Source organism: Phlebotomus papatasi, chromosome 1 (genome assembly GCF_024763615.1).
Source record: "Phlebotomus papatasi isolate M1 chromosome 1, Ppap_2.1, whole genome shotgun sequence".
Classification (NCBI taxonomy): domain Eukaryota; kingdom Metazoa; phylum Arthropoda; class Insecta; order Diptera; family Psychodidae; genus Phlebotomus; species Phlebotomus papatasi.
This window is the reverse complement of record NC_077222.1, coordinates 50844862-50863733: the sequence shown is the minus strand read 5'-3', so window position 1 is coordinate 50863733 and position 18872 is coordinate 50844862. Positions and strand designations below refer to the sequence as shown.

Here is an 18872-nt window from a genome sequence, read left to right as displayed (position 1 = left end):
ATAGCAGATCTGCACTTTTATTATTTGAATTTTATTTGTAAATTAAACATAGTGCTTCATTGTAGCCATCATTAGATCAGACATCACTGACTTGAACTGAGACTTATGCTGTTGACTTGGACGATTTGTGATCATTCATTTTATGTGTATTCATATGTAGGGCATGAAGGAATGATAGTTGCACCAACACCGCCGCCACAGAAGGGGGTCGGTGGTGACAGAGACAACAAGTCCCAACCATTCTATCCTACATCCGATGGCAAAGCTCCAAAAGGAGTTGTTCAAGATAAACCCGGCAAGAAGTATCCCAAAGAGGACAATAAGACCGAGAAAGTTCAATCTCATGATCCCTTTGCCCATCTTCTCGGTGATCCCAATAAATTTGACTTTGTCAACTATGACGAGGATATCAGGCAAAATCAACCCGGTCCTGGGTATTTCAATCCAGGCACCAGCAATAAGCACCAATATCCGGGACAATACAGTCAGAATCAGGGGCCTACGCAGGTTGTCGAGAAACCCCTACCACCAGAGTTATTTAATGTTTTGGGACAGAGTGGACATAACTATGGTCAGCATCTCACAATTGAACAAATCCTGCAGCATATTCATGCGGCTGATGGAGGTGCCGGACCCCTGTTACATGGGCAGAATGTCAATGTGCCATACCCATATGGAGCTGATGCGCAAGATCATCGCCTTCCACCACATAGACCCGTTGTAGTTCCTCCTCCAGGTTGACTACTTGCTTTCATTTTTACACCATGCTCGCCCGTATTTAGAATCATGCATGTCTTTGTCTTTTGATCTATTATCCTTCCTAGCATGCCGTTTTGCTTTAAAAACTTGTTATGAATATACATCCTGAACCAATTTATAAAACTTTATTCAAATTTTCAGGTGTTCCTGCAGGATTCCCAGCTATTCAACCAAGCCTCCAAGTTCTAGCTCTAGATGCCATTGATCCACGCACTGTAAGAATAATTTTTGTTGTTCCGGAAGTTTTTGTTGGTCTCCATGGACGTGTGGAACTACTCTACACCAATGGCCGATCTAATGACACGAAAACATGGACAAGTCAAGTTTTTGCCCCTCCTCAAGACTTAATAGCAACGTCCCAGATGGAATTTGAACTGCCGGGTTTGGAACCTAATACCGAATACAGGATCAAGATTACTCTTATTCTGAGAGATCTCAATCCTCAACCCTCAAGCCAGATTTACACCGTTAGGATGCCAGCTGAGAGAACCATAACTCCACCTTCTAACATTGATTACCATCAACCCCATATAACTGATGTGCTCAAGAAGGCATCTGATCCAGAACTTAGAGCTGTGGAGAGAAATTCAACCATGCTGAAGCTAGAGTGGAATAAACTGGCTGAGGATGAAATTGAGTATGTAGACGGAATCCAATTGCGATATAAGGAACAATCCGGAATGCTATACGACGCTACTCCATTGATTCACAGGTATATTTTGGTTTACATTGAGTTATCCTTCCTTTAGTAGTTTCCCTGCAACTAAAAAGTTTAAAAATCATTCGGTTGATGCAGCCTTTTCTACCGGATCTAGTTAGTACCTTGAGTTCCGGAAACTCAATTTAGATTTTGGCAAAGTCCTGAACAGTGATCGGTGTAAATTATCTATCAACGAGAGGTTCTTTACAAAGAGCTCTAGAGTAGGGAAATCTCTTAACTCTTTCGCGTCACATTTTTATTCAGTAGATGAATTCATGTAAAATTGAGTTTTTCCTAATGCTTTATGATCAAATATAATAGTTCAGAGAGGAAAAAAATTTTCCATTGCGTGAAAACTCGGAAAAACTCCGGGTCATATATGACCCTATTGTCCTCAAGGGAAGTATACATACCATTTTCAAAATCTATATCACGGGCTTTTTAAGAGTTTTTTTTGCTTGAAATTTGGCCAAAACCATGGCAAACTGGATTGCTGTGATGAACACTGTACTCCTGGTGTTCAAGGAATCTTCCTGGGTAATCCCTTGAAAAGTCACTGTCACAATATTTTGAGTGGTATTTGACAAAAATAAAGTTATCCACATATTTATTCACACACAATACAATTGCACAATATGAGACGCTTGTAGAATACTCTAAAATATTGCAAAATATGTTATAATTCATCAGATATAAGATAAAATGTCCAGGAGCAAGATGTCCCACCTGCATTTCACAAAGAAAACCAATGTCCCAACTACATTTCGCTATAGGTTTGGGACGAAAACACTGTTACCCTTGCCGACAATAGGGTCATATATAACCCGGAAAATTCTACACGCTTTTCTGGAAAATTGAGAGTAGTTTATTATATCAAAATATGCAATATACAATCTTTGGATATTCTATTTTATGTTTCTAAAGAACTTTTTGCTGAAAAAAATAAATTAATATAAAAACTTTTGAAAAAGAAAAGTCATTTCACAAAGTTCGAAATTAGTGATTTTTGATCTCAAATATTTTCTTTTCCTGAATATGTGGAGTCTTGAGAAAATTAGCCAAGAATTTTACGTCCTTCTATTATGATGTCGTGCACAAACCAATAGATTTCAATTAATGTAAATAGTCAAAAAAATTGTTTTTTCCCCGGATCATATATGACCCTAATGACGCGAAAGAGTTAATTCCCCATCTATCAATATAATCGACGTTAAGATGGCGATGGCCGCATAGGGGGTGGGGCAAAAAACAGAGATGACAATAAATCCATAATTAGGTAGTTTGGAAACGATCAGTGGCATACCAAGAGATTTTGGCGCCCGGGTCGAATATCTTGGTTTGCGGAATCTTTGTTTTTTACATTTTGTTTTTCCCAGTTTGTCTTTGGAATCTCTGTCTTCGGTAATTTTTGTTTTCTGGAAACTTTGTCTTTGGAAATCTTGTCTTTCATATATTTTAAACAAGTATATTTTATTAAATAAAATAATGATATTATAATGGTGTTTTTTTGAAGTTTTTACGGCATTATCACACATGTACATTAAAATTTTAATGTGATTCACATTAATTGTCGCTTGTGAGCGTCCAAATATGTTATTTGTGTCTTTGTGCCACTTAATATTTGGGGTTTTTCTATTTATTGATAAAGAAGTGGACTTGGCCCGCAAAAATAAGTTTAAATTTACCTAAAGCATAAATATTTTTCACATTAAAAAATTAAAGAGAAAATCGCATTAATTTTTGGCATTAATGCTATGAATCAATTTATATCAAATTTTGCGGGCCAAGTCTACCTTTTTATCAACAAATAGATCAAATTTTGAATATAAAATGATTCAAATACACAAATTACACATTTGGACTCTCAACAGCGACAATTAATGTGAATCATATTAAAATTTTAATATGCAAGTGTGATAACACAGTTAGTTTCGTCATTCAGGGCAAAGGAAAATTTTCTCTGTTTTGGGAAATTTTTACTTTCGTCTTTTTCGGCCAAGGGAAATTTTCTGCGTTTTAGGAAATTTTAGTTTCGTCCTTTGGGGCAAAGGGAAATTTTTTGTCTTTTGAGCTAATTTTACAATGATTTTCCCTTTTTTTGTCAAAAAAATATTTTGCAAGATTTGAAAAAATCTCGTGTTTTTAAGTTTATCTCGAAATCTATCTCATCGATTTCGTATATTTTACGCTTATGTTGTAGAGCTATTGCAGTGTAGAACTAATTTTAAAAAAAATCTTTAATCGGTATATTAGTTTCCGAGATGTTGAAATTTTTAAGCAAAAAAAAAACATTTTTCAAACATTTTGTTTCTCTTTTATTTTTCGTAAAAAAAACTAAAAAGCTAATTAAATAAACCAATTTAAAAAAAAAACATAACGGTACCATCAGAGACGCTGGTCTAGAAGGGAGCCATTACGTCTCGAATATTTTGGGTTGGCTTTAGCAGAGCACTTATTGTTAATAGACGGGAAATTTCAGAGCTAAACTTACACTAAGTAAGAGAAATCCGAAAAAGTTAAAATAACATTCCGGAAATGTTTATTTTACCCTGCAGTATTGATCCGAAATCGGTGTAAATATTATGCTTTTTAGGTGTATTAGGGATTATAGTTACCCTTCTTTATGTTAATTTTACACTTAAAAAGGTGTAAAATTAACATTAAAAAATGTTGATATATTTTTACACCTAAAAAGTCTTAAAGTTATGAGGAAAAAAGATAATCGCACCCTCTTTTTTTCTCAGCGTATGACTAGCGCACAATAACCTTTGTTTTGTAAACATGTTTTTGACTTTTCTGTGAGAGTGAATAAAACCGAGATCTAGTCATCACGCTCACTCTCATAGGAAAATTTGAAAGCATGTTTACTAACAAAAGCTATTGTGCGTTGGGCATTATTCGAAATGTTAGTGTAAATATTATTTATTTATTTATTTTTATTTTATTTATTTAATAAAGAAAATCATACAATTGACTTCTATGTCCCTCACGTATAGTTACAAACAAAAGAATATGAAAAAAAACAAAAAAAAAACAGAAAGTTAAATCAAAACAAGAAAAAAATCCTATAGACTTCCCTACCCAAATAATAAGACCGCAGAGAGAGTTCAGACGTTCTGGAATCAGGTGGAATCGAGTTAAAAATGTAGATCCCGGGCTCAAAGAGCGTTCGTTGGAAACTGGCACCCCGCGATCTCGGCACCATGAAACACCGACACCTGACAGACGCCCCCCAACTTAGCAGACAAAAGTGGTAGGACAAAAGAGAAAGGCAGGATAAAGAGCACAGCTCTAAATTCAAGATACTGAGCCAGATCACACCCCACAACAGACCGAGATACAGGGAAGAAATGATCACCCCGCTTCAGGTTGTAAATAAACCGAAGACAGTCATTGTACACTGAGAGAAATCCGAGAAAGTTAAAATAACATTCCGGAAATGTTAATTGTACCCTGCATTATTGATCCGAAATCGGTGTTAATATTATGCTTTTTAGGTGTATTAGGGCTTAAAGTTACCCTTTTTCATGTTAATTTTACCCTTAAAATGGTGTAAAATTAACATTAAAAAATGTTGATATAATTTTACACCTAAAAAGTGTCAAAGTTATGAGGAAAAAAAGTTAATCGCACCCTCTTTTTTCTCAGTGTAGGAGACTTTAAGCTTGCGAATAGACTCAGCGTCAGACTGAAAAAAATGTTATTAAAAATGTTATTATTATGTTAAGTGTACTATGCACTCGAGGAATTCTTCGCGGATCTTTGGTACAACCACGGGCATTCGCGAAATTATTCGCGGACTGTATTTTTTGTTCATAGAATTTTTCTTATTCCCAAGAGGAATTACGCACATTGTAAAACCATTTTCAGACTAGAGCTTTAGCCTAGTTTTCAAAGGTTTCAAAATCCTAAATAACAACCAATTTAATTTGTTCCTTTGATTCAAATAGATTACTTTACCTTAAAAGCCCATTTCTAAGTCAAAATTTTCCAAAAACTTTCGAATAATAAGAAATTTGAGAAGTTAAGCCTTGTTAGGTCTGAAGCCCGTATAAGCATAATGGCTGCTCCAAACGGATGTAAAATTCTAGGCCTCCATCTCTTATGGTTTCCGACAAAATTGACTATAAAATTCATTGTATAACACAATGCAACAAAGTTTTCTCGTGTTCCTTCAAAGGACTGCTATTTTCGGTTTTTTTTTGGTGTTTCTTGAGAATACTTACTTACTTACTCATCCGGCGCTACAACCAATTACTGGTCTTGGCCTGACTCAGGACCCGTCGCCACTCGAGCCTGTTACGCGCCACTGTTCTCCAATTCCGCACCCCTAATGAGCTGCCGTCCTGGTCCACGCCGTCGCGTCGGTCAATTTGAGGCTGGGTCGGCCTCGTCTCCTCGTAGCATAGAGTCCGCCCCTAAAGACTTTCCAGACTGGATCGTTCTCATCCTTGAGAATATCTGTCAGAGAAATTTATGGTCCATTTAGCAGAGTTTCTGAATTAGCTTAAGATGAAAATCTTTCAGAAATGGGTCGCCTACACATTTTAACATCTTAAGTTTTCACCGTCTAATCTAATTTCTTGGCGCCCCTAATTTTTTGGGCGCTCTAAATTTAAATGTCCTAATTTTTAAATGCCCCTAATTTTTTGCGTCAATTTTTTTTCTTTCTAATTTCTTGGTGACTAGGAGCTCTAATTTGCTAAGTGTTTATTTTTAAAACGTCTTCATTTATAACGCTTTAATCTTTTAGGTCCTTAAATTTTTTTGGTTGCCATACGGTGCCCCTTATTTTTACAGCGCTCGGGGTAATCGCCCCCTTCGCTCCCGCCATGGTACGCCTATGAACGATGCAAGGTGGGCTTTACTAAGGGGTATAGTCAGTATCCAATAATAATATAGATGATGAATTTCTTACGTGTATGAAGGAATTGATGACGCAACAGATGTTAATTGATGATAATACTAGGATTTAATTTCAAGATTTTTCAATAACAATTAAAAGCTAAATCAATTCAGAATCAATGAAATGGCAGGAACGCAGAAAGCTCAACCTAGACACAGAGCGCAATATATATTAATCCTTTGTTTTTTTTTTTTTGAAATGTACCAATTTTTAAAAGCATGACACAAAATTTCCTCATATCTTTCTGAAACAGACAATGCCCTCCATTCTGAGACCAATATCAAGAAAATTTTAAGACTTTGCTTTTCTGGAATCAAGAACTCAAGATCAAGATAAATATCCGGCAAAATTGCGTTGCTCTGTTCCTTTATCTGGCCAATACCAAAATTAGGGTAAGGGCTATCGTGTAGTCCCAAATTACTAAAATTCTCATATGAGTTATATTGATCCTCGGATTAATTTTTGAATTCCCAATAAAAACTTCCTCTTACGCAACTTTATTTTGTCGTAGGACCCTAACCACCTACACAATTGAGAACCTCAAACCAGATACCAGTTATGAAGTTGGACTGTTCTTGATTCCGTTTGCTGGACATGGTGCTGAGCTCCTCGCCGGAGAAATGGTGAAACTCAGTACCACAACTAAGATCGATATGTTCGCTTTCGAAGTTATCGTGAATGTAACAAAGGTCAAGGCCAGCAGTGTTGAGGTATCTTGGAATGGTGTTCCATATCCGGAGGACAAGTTCGTCAATATCTACCGCGCCATCTACCAGAGTGACGCTGGAAAAGAAGATTCTAGTGTCTTCAAAGTGGCCAAGAGAGATTCCACCCAGGGTGCATTAATCATGGACCTTAAGCCAGGAACGAGGTACCGGTTATGGTTGGAGATGTACCTTACGAATGGCAACATCAAGAAGAGCAACGTGGTGAACTTCCTTACGAAACCAGGTGGTCCTGCACCTCCAGGCAAAACCGGAAAGTTACTAACAAGTGGGGAGACTGTAGAACCTACTGGTGACTACTACGGACCACTCGTGGTTGTTGCTGTTGTTGCAGCCTTAGCGGTGATGTCAACGCTAATCCTCTTGCTGATCCTAACACGAAGGAGAGCCCATCAAACTGCCTCAATTACTCCTCCTAGGAAGAATGATGTCTCCTATGATAATCCAAGCTACAAGGTTGAGATCCAGCAGGAGACAATGAGTAGGTTTCTTCTTCATCTACAAGTTTCTATTTCCTAATGGTCTTGTTTCTTTGCAGATCTGTAGGAAGAGCCTTGCTGGCTGCCTTCATCAGAGGCCAGATTCCGTCCATAGACTCTGCAGCAGCATTTTCCATAATTTTTCTAGTGAGCCCGCGTGAATGCGAGAGTGAATTTAGTGTGACTGTATATAATTATATTGTATTGAAGCTATATAAGAACCTAAACGAAGAACTCCTCATCTTGATGCAAGAATTGTGTGTATATATGTGAGACAGAATTATTTGTAATAAATTTGTATACCAAGAATATGAATTTTTACTTTGAAAATATTTTTATTTGTTTCAGCTATGAAAAAAATATCTTCGTCGTTCTCTTTTAATTTAAGAGATGATAGTTGCATGAAGCATAAGATTTAGCGGAAAATTGATTTGAATTTCTGTGCCGTCTTTCCCACTTTTGCTAGAGGTACATGCTGCTTCGCACAATAAGAGGTCGTGAAGCATATGCTTTACCAATATCTCAATCGCGAATTCAAATTATAACTGAAAATTCACTCAATATCTCTTATTTCTGATATAATCTTATCAAGTTGCAATAAAATAATTCTGCAGTGATTTTCTAACTCTGTGATTAATGAATGAGTGCGCTCTGAATGAGAACAAGCAATTCTATTATATCTCGCTATCACATTATATATTTTAGTCATTAATTAAATATATATGGGGTAAATATTGTGAAAGTACCGGCAATGTGTCATTTACCTCTGCTTTCTTCTCTTTCCGCCAAAATATCTCACTCTGCAAATAAATAAAAAAAAACAACAAGAAGGAAGATATTCGAGATACAAATGTAACTTATTAGCAGAATTTCCAATAACTTAGCATGTGTTTGCGATACTGATAACGCACTCTATGTGCTTATCAGCATCAAAGTGTGAACGGTGTTTATGGGTCAAATGTGTAAGAATTCGACAGAGTAGCATTGTTTGATACAATGTTGCTGTACAATCGCTGACAAAAAATCTTGTATCAATTGTTTGAACAAACATTTGAGTGACTCCTGTCCAAGAAGGGAAAACTAGAATGGAAGGCTTTTTGGCTGGAAGGACAAAGTGATTACCAGAAGTACCCGGGCGATATAAAACTGGACCGTCATATGGGATTCCACTGAGTTTATTGATTTATTAATACTGAGTCTATTTTAAGAGTCTGATGGGCGAGTGTATGCTTTTTCTGATAAATCTTACCTAAGTATTGTGGCACATCACTCTTGCTTTATCATATGGCATATTTTGTGCGTGTGAACAAAATTCAGCACTTTGCAACCTTTAGCCTACGTTCTACTTTTATTTATTTAAATTTTCTGGTTAAAGTTTTTGGTAAAAATTCTTTAACCCTTTAACGACGAGACAGTTCTCGCTGATCGAAAATCATCAATAAAAATGAAACCGATAAACAAAAATTGTAAAACGCCCTACATCTAACTTTCGGAAAGCAAACAGAGTCTGACTTGGTGTACTTTTTGTGTCTATGAACGATAGGGACAAAAATAGCCTAATTCTACTTCATTCCTTTTTCCTTCAATGAATACTCTTGTAGTCCTGCGTTTGTACGTGATTGACCACACATTTGTAGCTAAAATTTTTACAGTGTAGCTAAATATGCTACACTAGCGCCATAGTTTCCCACTGAAATCATTCTGTTTTTGTGTGCTGAGAAGACCGCACGTCACCTCAGAAAAAAAATCGTGTTGGAGATGGCAGATCACCAGGAAATTCATCGAATTCGGGACAGGATGGAGCGGATGGAGAGAGAGATGCGGAAGTACAGGCGTAGATACAAGAGGAGCAGTCGCAGTCGCCGTAGTAAGTGGATTTCTGGTCACATAACCTAAAAACACCACGCGTTGTTTCCGGACACCTCTGGAGGAGCTTCTGTAGCTGAATTACCCCGTGGGAGCCCAGTTTTTTGACACAAAGCCATTAAGTAGGGCGCCTACTTGCTTTTGTGTGACCAAGCTTCAATTGGGGCGCCCATTTGAATGCTACTGGATGGTCTAACTGGGCTGAGTGTTTTGTGGGGGATCCACAACACTTTGACTGGATGGGGGCGCCCCTGAAGGTCATCCACGGCGGTCTGCATGAGTGTGGAGCGTCCACAAAATACTCTGCAGTGCTAGATGGGGAGCGTCCCCTGAAAGCAACCTCATCAATCAACAACCTTTTGGACAACATGTGAGCAATGGGGCTCCTATTAGCTCTCTTGTGCTTGTCGGGGAGCATCCCCTGAAAGTCAAGCATCATGAAAATTATCATCTGGAGGATTTTGCATTGAGTGGTGGGGCGCCCACAATACTCTGCAACGCTGGTTGGGGAGCGTCCCCTGGAAGGCAAACGCCTTTCATCCTCCGGAGACACTTCAATTATATGTTAATAAAATTTGCGTCTAATGGAGAGCGTCTCCTTAAAATTAGACTTGGAGACTGTACTTTAGTCGTGGAGCATTCACGAACAGATTTTATATAATGGGGGCATCCCCAAGTCTTCTTTTTTCTTTAATATTCTGATGAATATAGGTTATGTTCTACATTGAGTGACAGATTGTTTATTTTCCTTTAAACTTAGGGAGAAGTCGCTCGGATAGCCAATCTAGAGAGAGGCATTGGAGACATCGGCAGCGTGCCAGATCTCGATCACAGAGGTTGATAAGATCAGCAGAGATGACGGAGCCTTTAAGAAATTATCAACAAAATACTGTTGAGATGGCTCAAATGACTGCAAAAGCAATCAATGAAATTCCAGTGAAACAATCCCGGGATAGGTCCGTGGAAACGTTTTGTGACTCTGGGATGTCACTATCGCTGCTGCCAATGTTGCCTGAGACGCAAAGACAACGTGTCTTTGAGGCGTCAATACAAAAATCTCTAGAGAAATCGGCAGGACGCCTTCGTTTTTTTTCTCATATTTGGGAATCCATAACAAATGATAAAGTCGTTTTGTCTTGGCTAAATGGATACAAAATTCCATTCAGTTCAAAAGTGGTGCAAGATATTCCTCCCAGTGAAGGAAAATGGTCAGAGAAAGAAGCCACAGATATTGAAGAATTGGTAAAACAACTGATCCAAAAGGGAGCAGTTGAACATTGTTCACAAGAAGATGGCCAATTCATCTCAAAAATCTTTTTGGTGCCTAAACCAGATGGAACCAATCGGTTCATAATCAATTTAAAACAACTGAACGAGTTTATCAACCCGGTTCATTTCAAGATGGAAGATGGAAGGACTGTTGCGAACCTAATGTCCAAAAATTGTTTTATGGCATCAATTGATATTAAGGATGCGTATTATTTAATACCGATTCATGAGTCCCATCGGAAATACCTAAGATTTTTCTTCAAAAGTACTTTGTATCAGTTTACATGCCTACCATTTGGCCTGTGCACAGCTCCATTTGTGTTCACGAAGATCATGAAGCCGATAGTTGCGTTCTTGCGTAAGAACGGAATTATAGTAGTTATTTATATTGATGATCTATGGCTATCAGGCAAATCTTCCACAATCTGTTCTGAAAATGTTAAAGTTACTGAAAAATTGTTGAAAGATTTGGGTTTCCTAATTAATTACGAAAAAAGCGATTTAAAGCCTACACGTAAATGCAAATTTTTGGGAACTATGTATAACTCTAAAAAGATGCTTATCGAGTTACCAGTTTCTAAAAGAGAGAAAATTGTAAGTCTTGTATCACAATTTAAAGTAGGTGAACCTTACAAGATTCAAAAATTTGCAGAAATGCTAGGATTTTTGGTGTCATGTTGTCATGCAGTCAGGTATGGATTAGCGCATACAAAGGCCCTTGAGAGGTTAAAATATGACGCGCTTTTAAAAAGTAAAGGCAATTACAACGCTAACTTAATGATAAATCAGGAAACAATGTTAGAGCTTAATTGGTGGCGATCAGTTGGATCATTAAGTTGTAATCCTATACGGTATCCATATTATGATTTAACAATTTTTTGTGATGCTTCAAAATCAGGTTGGGGAGCAACTTGTGATGATGAAAAGGCTCATGGATTCTGGACAGAAAACGAAAGTAATTTGAGTATCAATTATCTTGAATTAACTGCAGCATACTTTGCTCTGAAATGTTTTGCAAGTGATAAGTTCAACTGTCAGATTTTATTACGTATTGATAATACAACTGCAATATCGTATATAAACAGAATGGGTTCTGTACAATATCTAGAGTTGAGTTGTCTGGCGAAACAAATTTGGGACTGGTGCGAAGAAAGGAGTATCTGGATTTTTGCATCATATATTGCATCTGAAGAAAATACAGAAGCGGATTTAGAATCTCGAAGATTACGATCAAATACTGAGTTTGAATTATCAAATGAGGCTTTTGAGCAAATTGTAAATCAGTTTGGTTATCCAGATATTGATTTATTTGCTTCAAGATCAAATGCAAAATGTCGCAAATTTGTTTCCTGGAAGAAAGATCCAGATTCATTTGCAATTGACGCTTTTACGATCTCGTGGCAAAAGTTCTCATTTTATGCCTTTCCACCTTTTGCTATGATATTAAAAGCATTACAAAAAATCAAATATGATAGAGCGGAAGGAATTATTGTTGTTCCAAAATGGCCAACTCAACCATGGTACCCTTTGTTTAATTCCATGGTTGTTTCAATAGTAATTCACCTTCCAGCTGATTGTTTGATAAATATTTCTGATGATCAAACTAAATTTTGGAAAAATTTAACTTTAATTGTAGCGAAGGTATCAGGGAAAGCTTTACGATGAGCTGAATTTTTTCTGAAATATATTGTTCTAATGTCAAATCCAATAGAATGGTTTGAACTTATATGCTGTAACGCATGCTTTGAACAACTACAAGAGTATTCATTGAAGGAAAAAGGAATGAAGTAGAATTTAAAGATTAAACGAACTTACCTGTGAAGTTTAATCCTAATTCTACGAATTCCTTTTTCCGAAATGAATACGCCCACCCAATTTTTTCAGTACCCCTATCTTTGAAATATCTTTGAAATAATTCAAATATCATCCCAATTGGGCGTTACAGCAGCTTTAAATTAATGATTTCAGTGGGAAACTATGGCGCTAGTGTAGCATATTTAGCTACACTGTAAAAATTTTAGCTACAAATGTGTGGTCAATCACGTACAAACGCAGGACTACAAGAGTATTCATTTCGGAAAAAGGAATTCGTAGAATTAGGATTAAACTTCACAGGTAAGTTCGTTTAATCTTTAAAAAATTTAAGTGATTTTTCTAACAATACCAAGGAATGATAATTTTCACTCTAATGAAATATATTATGTTTGAGTATTGTAGTTTCTTTTTCCAAAACGGCTTTGTTAAAAAAAAATTGGAAGTATATAAATTAATTAAAATCAATTTTCAATATGAGAACTTAAAAATTCGTAATTTTTGAGCCTAAATATTTATCATATAGCAAATAGGTGGAGACTTGCAAGAAATATCCTAGATTCCTTCAACCTTCTACTTTGCAATTACGTATAAACATAAGAAAAAAATAACTTTAGGTAGTCAGAAAAAATTATTTTCTCTTTATGTATTTTCTTCATGTAAAAATAAATTGACGAAAATTGCTTTTAGTGTGTAGGGGAGACTGGGGCAAAAAGTCACAAATCGAAAAATTCAAAATTCAATATCTTCCAAGGTAAAAAAGATAGCGGCTCAATTTTTTTCTATAGATAGCCTATATAGACCTTCTTCAATGTTGTAAGTTTCTTAGAATTCGAACAAGTAATTTAGAAAATAAAAAATATCTGCATTTTTTGTCCTATTTTTGAAATATTGTCCTTGCAGAAGATAACAATTATTACCTACTTATTTTCCAAAATTGATGCACTGGTGAATATTTTCTAAATAATTTGGATATTTTGAATACGAATTCACAAAAGTTCCTTTCTCCAGAAATCCTTTTAATAAAAATGGCTACTTGGGGTAAAAAGTAACAAAAGGTATAGAGCAAAAAGTAACAAAAAAGCGAAGTAAGCTGCTTGTAAGAAGCTGTAAGTAAGAAGCTTGTTGTTTGCATTGGTCAAACGATTTGCAGTCTTTTGTGTGTTTTTCTAAAATAACTTGAAAAGCGCTTTTCTCGTTTTCTCACTTTTCTCGCAGATAAAACGGTGTTTTACAAAGGTGTAGATGAATAAATTTTCTATGAAAATATGTCTTCTAGGTATTTTTTCAAATTTACGGAAGCCTGTAATGAAGCGAATCAAAATATAATAATACCCAATGTGTAGTACTATTTGCCCCAGCATTTTTTAGAATAATCACAAAATTACCTTTTAGAAATTGGCTCGATAAACGTATTTCTTTACAAAATAGAGGAAAATTACTTTCACAAAATTGTAGAGCGGTAAATTTCCTATAAAATTGCTCTAATAAGAAATTTTTGAAGCGTTCGAGTAGCTTGTAAAAAAATAAAATATCCGTTTTGTGACTTTTTGCCACAGTCTCCCCTAGTGTAGACGCCATACTTCTTTTTTACAAGCCTTTAAAATTTGATTAAGATCAAGCCTTTAAGAATCAAATACAAAATTTTATAAATTAGTTTTATTAGAAAACCAATTTGTTTCTCGATAATGCTATTTTTCCTCAAATTTAACTCTCCTTCATCTGGAGGGCAGGTAGACTAAGTACATACGATAGAAGCTTTGACGCAAAATAGGGCTTTCCCTGAAACTTATTCCTTCAAGATTTTCCGGATCGGAATCCAGCAAGTCAGTTTCACAGTTTTTTTTTATCAAAAATATCGCAACTCAAAAATTAATCAAACTTCTGCTTAAAAAATCTTTAATTTAGACATCCTTTGAATTTGTGATCATCTACAAGAATAGAATTTTTATCGATTTTAAATAATCAAATAAAGCGCGGTACCTTCGGAAGATTTATGCTTCTCACAAATAATTTTTTTCAATGTGTTATAAATGAATTTGACCCATTATAATATTATATTTCAATATAGCTAGTCCAATGCCTCAAATTTTCGGAAAAGAGCTATGGGTGAAATCCATAAGGAACATAGAGAAAAAATTGCATTGTCCGAAGCTTGAGTCGTCCGAAGGTAGCGCGCTGTCCCTTACTTGTTGCCCCAGGGTCTGGGTGAGGAATTATCCAGTCATAAGAGCTCAGGAAACATAGACTTCCATGATCCATCTTCTTGATGGGACCAAGACTAACTCCCCGAAATGAAATGTTCTTCATATGGTGAACTTAAGGGCCAGAACTTCTTTTGTGTTGTCTATTAATTTACTCTTTTCAATCCCGTTCCAGAGAGTGAAAATAACTGCCAATCAGCGTATAATAAACTGTCCAAATTATTAATGAAAAAATGATTTCTTCTACATGTTTTCCTTAGAGAACTCAGAGTTCCAAAAGATGAGAAAGAGAAAGGGCTGAAAACCTCCCTCAATGGCGATAAAAAAAATTCTATAAGATCCATGGAGGAATCCAGTTCTTGCAAATGAATCTTGAAAGGGATTTTCCAGGATGGATAACTCCCTCCATATTCTGCTAGCTTTAGAAGTGAAGGTAGTGTCGTAATTATGAGGTCGATGCCAAACAGTCACATTCCTAAAATCCTCTCTGAGCTTCTCACTGTTTAAAGGAATGACTTTCCTCGGCACCAAAAAAGTCCAAATACGCTTCGATGGACATCCAGAGGTCCTTTCAAGAGGGCAAACAAAGATCGAGGAGTTGGATAACGGTGATGATAAGTTTCATACTGCTTGCCCTATACAATACTAATTCCAGGTGAATAAAAACAGAAGTAGGTTTATCACACCTGCCTCACGCATTTCACTGAAGAGCGCCCTTATCTTTAGCAAAGAATTCGGTATTCTTTATTGGAGTACACTTAATCGTGCGAACCAGTGTGTTCAAACCATCCGGAAAGGTAAGATGTTCCTTAAAGAGGAGTTAGAAAAGAACTTTGGTGAAGTGCTAGTGGAAGAGTTTCATAGTGATCAATAGTTCCTTAGTTAAATTTAGATTATATACTTTTTAGACTTCTACGCAACATATGTTGAAGTTTCCACACAATGATCATCAAAATGATCTCAATTTCAAGATCAAGTTCAAGCTAATTTAGGAAGATCCATGAATTTCTTTAAATACAAAAGTATTATTCCAGGGATTTCTGTAAGAATCGCGATAAACTATTCTTCTGGAAAATTCAGAAAGTTCCTGAAAACCTAAAATATGTCGAAGTATTGCGTAATTTTTATCAGAAAAAAATCATCAGTATGCTGATAAGTGGTAACACCTTAGCTACAGCATTTTTATCCCACAAAGTTACCACTATAACGCACATAAATCATTAAGTGGTAATATGAAATTTCTAGGACTGTCCACGATCAAATTTTCAAAACACTTGATCACGTCACATTAAATGCCTAATTCTTTCAACACGAAATTATGTCTGACTAAAATTCAACAAAAAAAAAGAAGTCCGATAAGAAGTGTCCTTCAGATGGTGAACTTAAGACCAGAAATTCTTTTGTATTGTAATAAGCCGATCTGTAATTAGATTTTCCTCGTTCATTTTCTTTTCTTATCACATACACCGAACATGATAAATTCAACGACTAGCCCAATAAAATTACAATCAATTGATTCACATTTGTACCCGGGCTCTATGTTGTCATTTCCTTCATCGTAAGCATGTAACGTTAGGCCAGTTATCGTAAGGCAACATGACCTAGTTAGGAGCGGCTTCCAATCACATATGCGATAATTTGTGCATAACAATTGATTGATGTGATGATAAGACAACTACCTCATTTCCTTTCCTGTAGATGCGCATTTTGGTGATAGGATTAGTGATATCGGCTACGCTGGTGGCCCTAATTAGAGCAGCACCGTCGGAATTGTGCAAAGAAGTTGAAGAAAATGAGCCAAAATGCGAGGAGACTGAATATGAGAAGTACATGAAGTGCTTGGAAGACCGTAAGGAACGACGAAAGAAGCGTCAGGCTGTCTGTCCGTTTCTGCAGCAACAACCACTACCAGTTATGCCCGTTGCACTGTCGCAACAACAAGTACTTCCCATTAACACCAACTGCGATGACTACAGAGCATGCGTAGCAGGATGCCAGGGCAACTCAACATGTATACCGCTTTGTCCAGTCTGTCCAACCCAAACTGTTCCCAGTCAAACTGGTTCTGGTTGTCCGCTAGAGTACCACACTTGCGTCGGGAACTGTAATTCTAACATCGCTTGTCAGACTGACTGCAAACGATTGTGCACTAACGAATACCGTTCGGTGATCATTCACGGCATGAATGGAGATGCTGAAAATCGTATTGATACACCTCTCACTTCTGGAAGGAATATCACGACAGTAATCAAACTGAATAACTACATTAATAATACAAACGTTGTCAACGTACCGACGAATGTTAACGCAACTCATGTAAATAACATTCATATCTATACCAACTCTTCACGATCTGGTGGTAAATATGGATTAGGGTATTCTCAGAAGGGTGATTGTTGTCTCTCAGTACAGCCAAAATCATGCCATGCTTCATCTCAAGGCTACCGATGCCACCATAAGAGACGTCGAACATGTGGTCATCAATGCAAATCTAGAATAATTCATGCTGTACCCCGAAAGAGATGTTCTGTTACAGGATCATGCGAAGAAAGGGTTGCCTACGTGCCACAACCTAGACCAAGATGTGTTCATCATAGGCAATGGCCTTATGTTACCTGCGGTGGACACAGAGAGTCCTTCTGTGAAGGGTGCTATGAACACTACGGGTAAGCCCTATCACTTATATACAAGCCTACACTTACTAACTTTGTCGTTGAATTGTAGATATGGCTACGACAGTTACTACGGAGGACATGGTCCAGAATGTCATGGTTGCTACGATGATGGTTTCGAATATGGTCCAATGTATCGTCGGGGTCCTGTTCTTAGACCGTACTACTACCACGAACCACCTTGTTTCCTAACTGGAACATGCTACGATGGTTATGATCTAGAATGCGGTTACGGATGTTATGGGCACGAATATATTGATCCTGCGTGGGGATTTGCACCTCACTACCCACATCATCATCCCCACAGACCTCCACATCATAGGCCTCCGGTATGGCAAGATGAGGAACAAGATGGTATATTTCCCGATGCTGAAGATGAAGGTTTTATTACGGATACGCTTAATGACACTGTGATCGATGAGAATGACTTTGATATTCCTGTACAGAAATGCAAGGTTATAGGAGATGATAACAATGTTACAATTAGAAACTGCACTGTTGAGGATTTGAATAACAATCCTTATGCAGCCAGACCTATGTCAAATTATCCGTACTACTCTGAGGAGGACGAGGATAGACTCTTCCATCGCAGTCGATATGATTACGATCCCTACTACTATCACTACGACCATCATTCCCCAAGACGAGCCCACTCGCATCACGTCAGACAGAAAGAAATGAAGAGTCCTGACATTCCGTGGGATGATGAAGACAATACTTCTGGTGAACCAGAAAATGATTATGCTTATTGAGTATATTTAGTAAGGAGATGTGTTCAAATTGATTTTTATCCCGATAAGCTCAATTTCTTTATAACATAAAAAATTGTTCTCAATGGTTTTTAATGAAACAATAAAGAAGACAGAATTAAATTGACTCGGATTTTCAAGAAACAATAATTAAAATTTTCTTAGCCCCTAATGCGGCGCATTTTATGAGAATCACTATCATATATGATCATTTCTTAGAATTTTTCAAAGCTATTTTAAGATTGTTACCAGTATCATCAATGACTCGTGTAAGCGTTATAAGTGAAAATTTTTTAGTATTTTTTTTCTAATCAAGTCCTGGAACTTAACGATAAGGCATTTCTGAAAATTATTTCTTTTTCCCATTCTTATTTAAAAAAAAAAGTTAATTCTGGATTTCGAATTAAATTATATCAACTGAAGGCCAGGCATAATTAATTTAATTAGCTCCTATCACAAAATGAATCCTTTTTTTGTTCATACGTGACCTTATTCTTGATAACAACCTTTGCAAATTTGCGAAATTTAAATCATTAACTTCAAGAAGATGGGGTTACAGAAGCATCTCAGCTTTGCGGGATGCTCGAACACATTGATCCTATGCTTGTTCTTTTATTCTTAAGAAAAAAAGAATTTGTCGGTAGGAGGGGAGGAAGAGGACAAACTGAAGATTGTGCTAAAGGTGGCCTTATGCCCTAGACACACTTGCAACTTAAGCCAAGAGAGGGTTT

The 18872-nt window shown here is 36.7% G+C and overlaps 2 protein-coding genes across 8 annotated transcripts in view; both read left to right on the top strand.

The window, feature by feature from the left end:
- LOC129805694 (putative epidermal cell surface receptor) overlaps window positions 1-7878 on the top strand; it is a 45868-nt gene extending 37990 nt beyond the window's left edge. For 4 of the 7 annotated variants that reach the window (XM_055853799.1, XM_055853780.1, XM_055853807.1 and 1 more), the window contains exons 6-9: window positions 161-736; window positions 901-1471; window positions 6877-7571; window positions 7629-7878. In XM_055853799.1, the coding sequence (XP_055709774.1) occupies window positions 161-736; window positions 901-1471; window positions 6877-7571; window positions 7629-7636 (1850 nt within the window). In that variant the 3' untranslated portion in view covers window positions 7637-7878. The remainder of the gene's footprint in view (window positions 1-160; window positions 737-900; window positions 1472-6876; window positions 7572-7628) is intronic. The other 3 variants (XM_055853834.1, XM_055853824.1, XM_055853816.1) reach the window with 1 other exon arrangement.
- Window positions 7879-15497: 7619 nt separating this feature from the next.
- Window positions 15498-18268, top strand: LOC129805686 (uncharacterized). Its single transcript, XM_055853769.1, has 3 exons — window positions 15498-15517; window positions 16419-17386; window positions 17445-18268. The coding sequence occupies exons 2-3, from the start codon at window positions 16419-16421 to the stop codon at window positions 18142-18144; spliced, it is 1668 nt and encodes a 555-aa protein (XP_055709744.1). The 5' UTR covers window positions 15498-15517; the 3' UTR covers window positions 18145-18268.
- The last annotated feature ends 604 nt before the right edge of the window (window positions 18269-18872 follow it).

What these genes read in the sequence shown, in the direction of transcription:
- LOC129805686 (XM_055853769.1), top strand. Translation starts at nt 16,419, where the DNA reads ATGCGCATTTTGGTGATAGGATTAGTGATATCGGCTACGCTGGTGGCC. An exon ending in GGGTGCTATGAACACTACGG is followed by an intron (nt 17,387 to 17,444) that starts GTAAGCCCTATC and finishes GTTGAATTGTAG; the next exon opens with ATATGGCTACGACAGTTACT.